Source organism: Rutidosis leptorrhynchoides, chromosome 4 (assembly GCF_046630445.1).
Source record: "Rutidosis leptorrhynchoides isolate AG116_Rl617_1_P2 chromosome 4, CSIRO_AGI_Rlap_v1, whole genome shotgun sequence".
NCBI classification, from domain to species: domain Eukaryota; kingdom Viridiplantae; phylum Streptophyta; class Magnoliopsida; order Asterales; family Asteraceae; genus Rutidosis; species Rutidosis leptorrhynchoides.
This window is the reverse complement of record NC_092336.1, coordinates 598,790,369-598,801,692: the sequence shown is the minus strand read 5'-3', so window position 1 is coordinate 598,801,692 and position 11,324 is coordinate 598,790,369. Positions and strand designations below refer to the sequence as shown.

Here is an 11,324-nt window from a genome sequence, read left to right as displayed (position 1 = left end):
TTAGTATTATCATTATTATTATTTTAATCACTATTAATATATTTTGGTATTATTATATTTACTATTTTAACAAACAAATGAAATATATATATGTAAAATATTTAATACATATAACATAACAAAATTTACATTTTCATATATAAAAATGAATATATAATAATAATGGAATATATAAGTTACTAATATAAAAATTATTTAGCTAATAATAATATATGCATAATTGTTCGATTACAAGAATATGTATTAATATATATACAAATGATATAGGTTCGTGAATCCAAGGCCAACCCTGCATTGTTCAGTTTCGTCGTATGAATATTTTTACTACAAAATATTGTACTGTGAATTTCATTTGCTCCCTTTTTAAATGCTTTTGCAATATATATTTTTGGGACTGAGAATACATGCGCTGATTTTATAAATGTTTTACGAAATAGACACAAGTAATCGAAACTACATTCTATGGTTGGATTATCGAAATTGAATATTACCTTTTTTGCTTGGTAACCTAAGAATTAGTGAACACCACTAATTGACGCGAATCCTGAAGATAGATCTATGGGCCTAACGAACCCCATCCAGATTATGGATGCTTTAGTACTTCGATTTTATATACAGATGAGTGTACCTGTATATTTGGGGATATTCTATATGCATTTGTTAATGTCGGTTACCAGGTGTTCACCATATGAATGATTTTTATACAGATGAGTGTTCCTGTATTATAATTTTTGCAGATGAGTGTTCCTGCAGTTAACTATGAAAATTAAATCTTGTGGTCTATTAAAATTACTGAAATAATTGTTATGATAAACCTATGAACTCACCAACCTTTTGGTTGTCACTTTAAAGCATGTTTATTCTCAGGTATGAAAGAAGTCTTCCGCTGTGCATTTGCTCATTTTAAAGATATTACTTGAAGTCATTCATGGCATATTTCAAAAGACGTTGCATTCGAGTCGTTGAGTTCAACAAGATTATTATTAAGTCATTGAAAGTTGATATAATATGAAATGGTATGCATGCCTGTTAAATTTCGATGAAATGAAAGTTTGTCTTTTAAAAACGAATGCAATGTTTGTAAAAAGTATCATTTAGAGGTCAAATACCTCGCAATGTAATCATATGTTTATTGTATTCGTCCTTATGGATTAGGACGGGTCGCTTCATCTTTTGACATTCAATGGTATAACGCTTCATGAAATCACTCAGTGATTCATTTTGGTGCATTGTTATCTCATGTGCATCAAGATGTGACAACGTACAGATTCTTAAACTTTGATATTGCATCACAAATTTTGCCCTTAAATCAAGAAAACTGGTAATACTTCTTGGTGGCAAACTAGCAAACCATTCTCTTGTCATTTCCTGTAGTACCATTGGAAACATATGGCACGCAGTTTCGTCTTTCCAATGCTGTAATCTCATAACACCTTCAAACATGGTGAGAAAATCTTCTGGATCTGTTGTGCCATCATAAACACCGATAAATGGAATTCCCAAATTTCTTGGTAATGGATAATCTGCAATTCGAGGGAAAACATTGTGTTGACTCTGCCATTGCTGGCGGTTTGATAGCTTCATCTCCAGTAATCAAAGCAAACAAATTATCCACAGCCGTTGCACGGATGGTGGGCTGTGCTAATTTCTGCTTATATCTTGATGGTGCTGTCTTAGTCAAAATTTCGTCTAGTAACTTTCCTGCCATCTCCTCAGTCATAAAGAACTGCTCATCTTCTTCTCCAAAATTGCAATCATCTTCCACAAAACCTTCATCATTGTGTTGATTCTCAGTATCATCAACCAAAGTATTCAACTGATTGAATAACTTGAATAATTGTGATTTTGAAATTGACTTTCCTTTGTTGTTGTGCTTAACATTCATATCAGATGTTTTCTTAAAAGAAACATTGTGCGTTCCTCTCCTGGCTTTCCACATTCCTCCACTAGAACTTTCCATCAATGGTTTTCTCAATCGTGGTATGGTTTTGTGCACTTGGTCATCTGTGGTACCAGTGTTCAATTGGTCATCTTCCTCCATTGAAGTTTCTTCCAGAGTTAGCTGATCCACTGGTATATTCTCAATGATGTTTTCATCGACTGGTTCGAGTGATGTTTTTGTTGAGGTTGTTTCAGTTGCCTTCATGCTCTTGGTGTTTTTGCTGGTCTTTGAAACATATGGCGCCATTTGTTGGTACGATTTTCCGTATAGCGGCTGTAAGGTACCAGTACAAGACAATAGCTGCTCAGTGCGTGGCGTATAATGTTGATTGTTGTTTGCCCTTGAGAAATAATCTCTGCAGACCCGAAATACGGATGTATGATCCGTGGGGTGGCCTCAATCAATCTGAGGATCGATCTGAAATTGATCCGTATAGCGTAATGCTGCTAAGCGGCTAATGTGCATTTAGAGTGTGAAAGAACTGTGTGAGAGAGAAAGTGTACTTCTCTCTGACTGAAGTTCAGATCAGAATGATGTGAAATGTGGTGACCCAGGAGGTCTATTTATTGGCGTAGAATGTCCGAAATTTTCGGGATACACGTGTCAATTACTGAGTGGTTCTGTTACACGAAATATCCGGAAGGTCGGTGGCGTGTGCTGACGTGGCTGCGTGCCGTTCAGGCGCTGAACTAAAGGGCTTATGCATAGAAGCTGCATGCAGGGCTTACGCTTGACGCTGGGCGGCCTGCTGAACGCTGGGCGGCAAATACTGAAAACCGCCAAATTTTGTTATCTTTTGTGCTATTTAATCCATTTTTCTGTATAAAAATGGTGTTTTTATGCGTGTATCACCATTATGTTGCAAGTAATCCGAGTACGCTTTGCGCGCTGAATGTGAGGAGTTTTTTTTCCTAACGGTGCGTGAGTGACAAATGAGAGGATTCGATGTCTAAATTGTCGTTCTAAAAAAAACAGTCGTTGAATTTTGATTTTGTATGTATCCGATTTTGTTTGACAAGAAACAAAATTATAAGGGTGCTGGTTGCATATTTTAGATTACATCCAGTCTTAATCAAATGGTAACGTAATAAAATGAGAGTGCTAACACATGTATCGTTGTATACTTTACACTCCTCCTCTATCACCACATCTTTATCGTTATTATCTTTAACTTAGGCCATTTTATTTTATTTTATTTTATTTTATTTTGTTTTTATAATAAAAAGTGAACTTTAAGCGACCATACATCCATACTACTTTAATTTAGCAGCGGACGTGACATATATATCCAACTAAAACCCTCCAAAACCCAAAATATAATAATAATAACATACACGTCATCATGTAAATGGCATCCTCATCAAATCATATCATCACATTTTGTCGTATCATCAGTCTTCTCTAGTAACACGCCTTTCTCATTTTATCTCTATTAATTAAACGCTCTATCATCTGTAACTCCATACTGCTTTACAATCACTGCCGTTTCTCCCCCAATTTTTGATTAACATCATCCGAGTGCGTTTCAGGTATATATAATCTTCAATAACCCGATCCACAACTAAAAATTAGCACTAACGTGATTTTACGTTCATTGCTAATTTCTATATGCATATGTGTATATTGCTTTTTTTATAGGTACAGATATGAGTTTTGCTAAAGAGTACGAGTTTTTGACGGAGATTGGAATCAAGCCGCGAAACGAAGGTAGTTTTGTTAACGGTGCTTGGAAAGGAACTGGTACTGTTGTTTCTTCTGTTAATCCTGCTAACAATAAGGTAGTAGATTAATTACCTTTCGCTCAAATACATTTAATCTGATTGTATACTACTATTTTTATTTTTTATTTTTATTTTATTTTGGTTTATTGTATTACAATTCAATATACTGTACATTTTGAATATTTTATAGGTTAGGGTGATTTTAAGTTGATTTGGAATGGATCATAATTATATCAATCATCTAATATCCCTAAGCTTTTTGGATGATTATTTTATATTCTAAGGAAATGAACAACAAATGTTTTATGTTAATTAATTTTATGTTATTTAAATTTATGTTAGTTAATCAAAATCGAATAAGATTGCATCCCTAAGGTCAGTAAAATCAGTCGAAATTTCAGCCTAATGCAATCAATTTCTAGTTCCTAATGTTCTTAGACACAGCCTTTGAATGTTCAATCGAAACTATGATTCAACATGTATATCAAAGTGTGTACATTTTTCTTCCTCCCTAGCTCGCTCCATATGCTCGGGTAGTTGTTCCGGTTGTTGGAAAAACTAAGGTGGATCGATACATGGTGCAGGCGGCTCAACGTATTCCACATCCTCGGGAAGAGATGAGGCATAGAGGCCATTTAGTTTCAAATTGGAACTCATGGGTATCTATGCCGTTGTAATTATCCCTTAGCGACTTGCTAGGGATCGTTTTTTATATACATCATTTTTTGGCCGTTAAAAAAAAAACATGTATATCAAAGTTACTTAGGACTGCATTAATGTTATTTAACTATTTAACTATATCAGTTGAAACTTTGCATTCGGAGGGCAAATATATTTTAAGGAAGTAATGTATGGTATATGTTAATACAGCCCATTGCTGAAGTCGTGGAAGCTTCTTTAATAGAGTATGAAGATGGAATGCAGGCTTGTTATGACGCCTCAAAGATCTGGATGCAAGTAAGTGAAAAGTCCTCATGAGTAATTCTTTATTGGTTGTTCAAGTCAGATATTCATTTAGCTTACTGCAGTTTTAGAACGAGTACTGTTAGATAGATTGGTTATACCTTTTTAACCACGGGCCACAATTTGTGAGGTCTTTGTACTGTTATTTATCAATTAAGAGTAATTTATCAGGTTCCTGCACCAAAGCGAGGCGAGATTGTTAGACAGATTGGTGATGCACTGAGAGCGAAACTTGACTACCTTGGTCGGCTTTTATCGCTTGAGATGGGAAAAATTCTTCCTGAAGGAATTGGAGAAGTTCAAGTATGTATTAACCCTCGTTAACTTTTCATATATATTGTAGTCTGTTTTATAGTCCGATAATTCATCACAATCTACTAAATGTTGTGATATGAGCAATATGCTGCCTTTCATTGTTGAAAGAAGTAATTAATTGTTGCTAGTTTTTCGTCTCTGAACTGTAGATGTTATTTTTACGTGTATGAAGATATCTGTAAAAATTTTAAATTTTATATTGGAAACGGTCTTATTTGAGAATTTAAAAGATTTGAGATTTTTCTTTTGGGAGCCTCATAATCTTATTTGAGAATGTAAATCCTAAATATGAAGTATCTATGTCGCAGGAAGTTATTGATATGTGCGACTTTGCAGTGGGCTTAAGCCGACAACTAAATGGATCAGTTATACCTTCTGAACGTGAGCTCCATTTCTAGTCCTTCCATATAATTAAAGATATTGAAAGATTACACTCTTTTGTTTACCGTGGATGGCAATTTGTGGAGAGTATCGTGTATAACGGTGCAAATGTTGACCCATTTACCTAAAATGGCTTGCTTTCTGTTAGAATTATCGTCCAACACGACAAATTGTTAATTTTACAGAACATGGTTAGTTATGAAACAAGTTGAATCGGTCAAAATGATTAAAAGTTTCCCAGAATATATTTTATTTGCAACTTCCCAAATCATCTATCAAATAATTCAGATAAGATTCGATACATCAATCATCCACATTTTTACGAACAAACCACTTAACTAAAACTTCTTTGTGCAGGAAACTTCCTCGTTAATAACCCTGGTTGTTTTGTTTACAGGTCCAAATCATATGATGCTCGAGGTCCGGTATACAATTATCTCTAACAAATGCTTATTTATTCATTCGACTAATATATTAGAAATTATATACAGATGTGGAATCCTCTCGGCGTAGTTGGTGTCATTACAGCCTTCAATTTCCCTTGTGCTGTTCTTGGTGAGCATTATAGCTCTCTTAGATATTTAAGAATTGATTTCAAAATAAATGTTAGTCATGTTAAAACTAGATATAAACTTGACATAGGATCATACTTTTAGTTGGCCTTGTAACTTAAAGATATAATCAAGTATGCAGTTATGAAATACTACTGCATTTTACCCTTTTAACTTATTGTGTAGGATGGAATGCGTGCATTGCTTTAGTTTGCGGAAACTGTGTTGTTTGGTAAGTTTTCCCCATAACCTTCCTGTTTGTTTTTTTCCTTCTGTAGCAAGTAATGCTATATATCAACTTACATGTATTTTCATCTGTTTGATGATATGATTCAAACTATAAAAGCCTCCACATAAACTATTTATGGGGTGTATCTGGTATCCTTCTCATTGTTGGTGGTCGAATGGATTGAAAGTTGTCCAAAAACTACATATAATGCATGACACCTCATATTTTGGTTTATTCGAAGATTTAGATCTTTTACAGCAGTGTTACAGCTTTGTTATCATAAATAACACATTAATTATGTGTAATCTATCTAAATGGATGAATATGGTGTTAAGGGGTGTCAACCCAAATGACCCCTTTCGACCTGTACCAGCAAACAACCCATTTCAACTCGTTACCCTGTTACCTTTAGTTCTCATTAGTCATCAAAATTAATTTAAATCTGTTATTGAAAACCTTGTCAACAGTGGTTAATTGTATTGAATAGTTTGGAGTGACTTAATTGTAAAAGGAGGCTTCAATGACCAAATTGGTGCAAAATGAGACATACGACCAATGAGACATTTATATCGTATTATTTTGCTCTTCTGAGTTTGATAAATGTTTAATAAATTGTAACCTTAATATATGAAATGATTGCAGGAAAGGTGCTCCAACCACACCTTTAATAACAATAGCAACGACCAAACTAGTTGCAGAAGTGCTTGAAAAGAACAATTTACCCGCTGCAATCTTCACCTCATTTTGTGGGGGTGCAGAAATTGGTCAAGCTATAGCAAAAGATACACGCATACCCTTGGTTTCCTTCACTGGAAGTTCAAAGGTACTTAAATCACATATTCGTTACATAATAGAGCTTATCATATGTCTTAACTGTAGCTGCTCTGAACTTTCTTGTGCATCCCCTGTGAGAAAAGCTATTAATAGCTTTTTCGTTTACAACGCCATATTATTATTATTATTATTTATTATTTATTATTTATTATTTATTTACTGAAATGTTTTGCATTCTATTGAAGAAAATCTTTCGAAAGCTCTTTTCTTAATAACTACACAAACAAACTTGGAAAAAATTCTTTACCCAAAGACTCAAGAATCTCAAGCTTTGCCCCAAAAAAGTGTTCTACTCCAATATTGAAAGCTATTTTTGCGTAAAAAAAAAAAAAAAAAAAAAAAAAAAAAAAAAAAAAAAAAAAAACTTCAGAAAAAGCTATAATTGGATATGCCCTGATAATACATGCAATATGAGGATTCGAGAAGCATATATGAAGGGATATCTAAGTAATAAATATAATTTCTGGAGAAAAAGATATATAGTATGTGTTTTCTAAATAAACCAACATGCTATATATACTTCCTTTTTTTTAAAGATGGTGTGTGTTTGCTACGTATTATATTAACTTAGAATGTGATCGTTACAAACATGTCAAGCACGCCAGGTACATGCCGGACCTAAATACACAATCACACCTTAGTTCAGGTACAAACTAATGTCTATTACATATTTACATGCACTAATCAAATTTCCCTCGATCGATCTGGGATCCCGTCTCCAAATTTGACAGACCAAAACTCCTCTTTTTGATAGCCAAAGATGAGATAAAATCCTCACATTTGCTAAGGAATCTTCATTTAATATCCCACCTCTCTTTTCTTGTAAATCATGTACGAGCCGATTTCTCCAATTCCAAATAGACCTAGTACGTACGCGAGCAAAGACTAATCTTGTTCTAAACATCATCTCCTATGTTATCATTTGCCATACTTACCGCATTTAAGACTCCGCCGAGGATCGTTTTTGTGATTCCTTTCCAATCGAAAAAACCTCGCCATAACGGGCCAATGTAACGACACGAAGTAAAGAGATGGTCACCACTTTTTACTGAGGATGCGCAAAATGGACATAAATCCGATTCGAGTGCTATACCGCGATCCTTGAGGTTTGAATACACTGGTAGCTTATTTGAACACAAACGCCAAATGAAGATATTGATATTTTTGGGATACAATGCTGCCGTTGTTAACTGTCAAACCATTACCAGGCCCCAATAGAATTTTGTACAGCAAGATCGTGAATTGCTTGACCATGAATTTTCCTTTGCTACTTAACGGTCAAGACCATTTGTCCGGTGATGATGAGATTTGTCGGGCCGTTTAAAGCTTCTGATTTAGGTCATTTAATTCGATAGCAGTTCTCCCTTTAACCGATGTTCTCCAATTCCAAATCCCTGACACACGCGATGCACTGTTTGTTACACACTCCTCCACCGTAGCTTCTTTGTTGTTTTCCAATGCAAATAGTTTAGGAAACAAAACATTTAGGCTGTTTTACGTGTTTGGTAACGAGATGTCTTTCCAGGAGAGCGTTGTATTTATCTCCCTACCTTCCTAATTATCGATGAAGAAAAAGGAATGCCTATGGTATCCGATTCTATACCATACTTTCTGATAATATTTCAAGCAGAAGATCAAGATGTATTCAGCTCATTCGTTAATCCACCATCATCCCCGTAAATGGAACTTATTAGTTTACACCATAACCCCTCCTTTTTGAAGAGCCACCACCATTTGCACAGTACGCTAAGTTTTTTTATTTTTATTTTATTTTATCTTAAACTGCCTATTCCACGACCCCCTGATTTTTTTCCAGCCAATGTTTGGTCCCAGCTAACCCAAAATATCGCTTTACGATCGAAAGTGTTCCAAAAAAACTTTTTCCTAAGAGCCCTCAAGCACCACTTTAACTAGTGTATGCCTTCCACCTTTCGCTAGTGGTCGAGCTTTCCATGGTGTAACCCTAGCCAAAAATCTATCAATAACATCTTCCCAATCTTTGGCAGAAATCATTCGTTGGCCGACTAGTAAGCTAAGGTATGAGAAAAAGAACGCGCCAGAGGGGCACATTTGACTTCTTGACAAGTTGCTGACTTCGGCCTCCGAAACATTTACTCCAAATAGTTTGCTTTGTGCGAAGTTGATCTGAAGACCAGAAGCATCACCAAAGTTTTTTAAAATGCTGATCAGATTGGAGGCATTTTTGGGCGACGCTATATATATTTCCTAAATTGATACTAGTATAGTGGCAATCAAGTACTTCTATATACATTATGTTAATAACAAACCATAAGGGTAAATGTGTGTTATATGAACCCGTTTACTTATAGACACAACTATTATATAGTTATATCATAAAATAAGTAAATGTGGATTGCTATTTTATGTGGCATGTTACAAAATGTAGGTTGGTCTTTCAGTTCAACAAACAGTAAGCCAGAGGTTCGGTAAATGCCTGCTTGAATTGAGTGGAAATAATGCTTTAATAGTCATGGATGATGCCGACATCAAACTTGCTGTTCGTTCTGTCTTGTTTGCCGCTGTTGGTACCGCTGGCCAGCGCTGCACAACATGTCGTAGACTGGTAATTATATATTTATAGTATTTATATGATATTCAGAAGGAAAAAAAAACTGTTTTTCTTTGTAGGAAAGTGCTGTCCTCTAATGCTAATTAAAATTCTTTTACTTTTGAAGCTTGTTCATGAAAAGGTTTATGATTCTGTGGTTGAACAACTACTTGAAGCGTACAAACAAGTTAAAATCGGGGATCCATTGGAGAAAGGTACGCTGCTTGGACCATTGCACACTCAAGCTTCAAGAGAGAATTTCGAGAAGGGAATTAAAGTTATCAAGTCTCAGGTGATTTTACTGTCGATGAAATAAGTATATAATATAAATAATTAAGCTTTTAATGAAACTTTTTCTTAAAGCTACCCCTTTGCCACCTTTATTCATCATCGTATTTTTTTCCGAATCTAGTTTTTAAGTTTCGCTTAGTTTTTCTTAATCCCTTTTGCTTCATTGGCCGACGTTTTGCAGGGTGGTAAAATCCTCACAGGTGGTTCAGTTATAGAATCTGAAGGAAACTTTGTGCAGCCCACAATAGTAGAAATTTCACCAAGTGCCGACGTAGTGAAGGAAGAACTCTTTGGTCCTGTTCTGTATGTCCTAAAGTTCAAGGTCTGTTTTCAGCTATTTCATACACATCTGATATCTGTGAATACACCAGTAAACAGCAATTTGTATGTACTGTTTTACAGACTTTTGAAGAAGCTGTTGCAATAAACAACTCGGTCCCTCAAGGATTGTCTAGTTCCATATTTACTCGTTCACCTGAACTTATTTTCAAATGGATCGGGTGAGTGGGAATATTTTCATATGTAGCAAATTAATTAGTTGATGTTTGATTCTAATATACTATATATATTTTCTTATTTGTTGGCAGACCTCAAGGTAGTGATTGCGGTATTGTTAATGCAAATATACCAACCAATGGGGCTGAAATTGGTGGTGCTTTTGGTGGGGAGAAGGGTACTGGGGGCGGTCGTGAAGCAGGGAGCGACTCCTGGAAACAGTATATGAGACGCTCAACTTGGTATGTATATTATTTCAAAAGATATATATTATTGTTACAAAAGTAGTCTAGTGTCTTTTGTTAAAAAAACAAATGAAAAGTGAGATTGGAGGTTTCATGTGTAAAAATATTATTTGGGCGACTTCTGACCTTTGTGACAGTATCAGTTGATTTGACCCCTTTTTGTAGCGAATTGTTTTATTTACGATTAGACCCAGTCATATATTATTTTGTCTGATGTTATTTTGCCCTTATTGTTTATTAGTACAATCAACTATGGGAGCGAATTACCACTTGCACAGGGGATCAACTTTGGCTAGTAGGTTTACTCGCCCGGTGTAATATCAGGTAGATCACATTCTTTATTCGAATCCGCATGTTTTTTTTTTTTTTTTTTTTGAAACTCATTTTGGGTTCTTGTTTCAGTACAGGAAATCATGGGAAACACAGCATTGGTGGTGCTTAGTCTTAATGCTTAACTGTTTGTAATTACGTCATATTATAAAACAATTAAATAAAGGCACATCCATTTACTCATTTCAGAGCGGGTGATGATCTATTCGATAATTCTAATTTTGTTATATTTTGCTCTATTCTCCCATATTCAGTAGTAATTTTTATATGTGGGTACAAGTTTGTTAGTTTATTTTTTCAGATCAACCACCATATTGTACAAGTGTAGATGAATGTGCAGGTGGAATACAATAGTATGTAAAAAGAAGCATTAGGTATTAAGACTGGAAATAATGGAATTAGAGGTGGTTATACTTGGAAGTAGTTTATTCACGTTAGGATCAGAAGGATGTGGTAAA

The 11,324-nt window shown here is 34.9% G+C and overlaps 1 protein-coding gene across 3 annotated transcripts; it reads left to right on the top strand.

The window, feature by feature from the left end:
- Positions 1 to 3,317: 3,317 nt before the first annotated feature.
- LOC139839772 (aldehyde dehydrogenase family 7 member B4) lies at positions 3,318 to 11,113 on the top strand. Of its 3 annotated transcripts, none has more exons than XM_071829927.1 (16): positions 3,318 to 3,471; positions 3,581 to 3,720; positions 4,534 to 4,620; positions 4,798 to 4,929; positions 5,250 to 5,322; positions 5,720 to 5,742; positions 5,814 to 5,877; positions 6,060 to 6,105; positions 6,745 to 6,925; positions 9,344 to 9,520; positions 9,633 to 9,797; positions 9,978 to 10,118; positions 10,199 to 10,296; positions 10,384 to 10,533; positions 10,778 to 10,860; positions 10,944 to 11,113. In XM_071829927.1, the coding sequence occupies exons 2-15, from the start codon at positions 3,589 to 3,591 to the stop codon at positions 10,830 to 10,832; spliced, it is 1,524 nt and encodes a 507-aa protein (XP_071686028.1). In that variant the 5' UTR covers positions 3,318 to 3,471; positions 3,581 to 3,588; the 3' UTR covers positions 10,833 to 10,860; positions 10,944 to 11,113. The 3 variants fall into 3 exon arrangements, with proteins under 3 accessions (XP_071686028.1, XP_071686026.1, XP_071686027.1); XM_071829925.1 differs by having other exon boundaries at positions 10,939 to 11,113; XM_071829926.1 differs by having other exon boundaries at positions 3,382 to 3,471; positions 3,587 to 3,720; positions 10,939 to 11,113.
- Positions 11,114 to 11,324: the final 211 nt, after the last annotated feature.

Excerpts from the sequence above, each read along its gene's own strand:
- LOC139839772 (XM_071829927.1), top strand. The coding sequence starts at position 3,589 with ATGAGTTTTGCTAAAGAGTACGAGTTTTTGACGGAGATTGGAATCAAG. Across the intron at positions 5,743-5,813 it reads CAAATCATATGATGCTCGAG|ATGTGGAATCCTCTCGGCGT; the intron begins GTCCGGTATACA and ends AATTATATACAG. Across the intron at positions 10,534-10,777 it reads TATATGAGACGCTCAACTTG|TACAATCAACTATGGGAGCG; the intron begins GTATGTATATTA and ends ATTGTTTATTAG.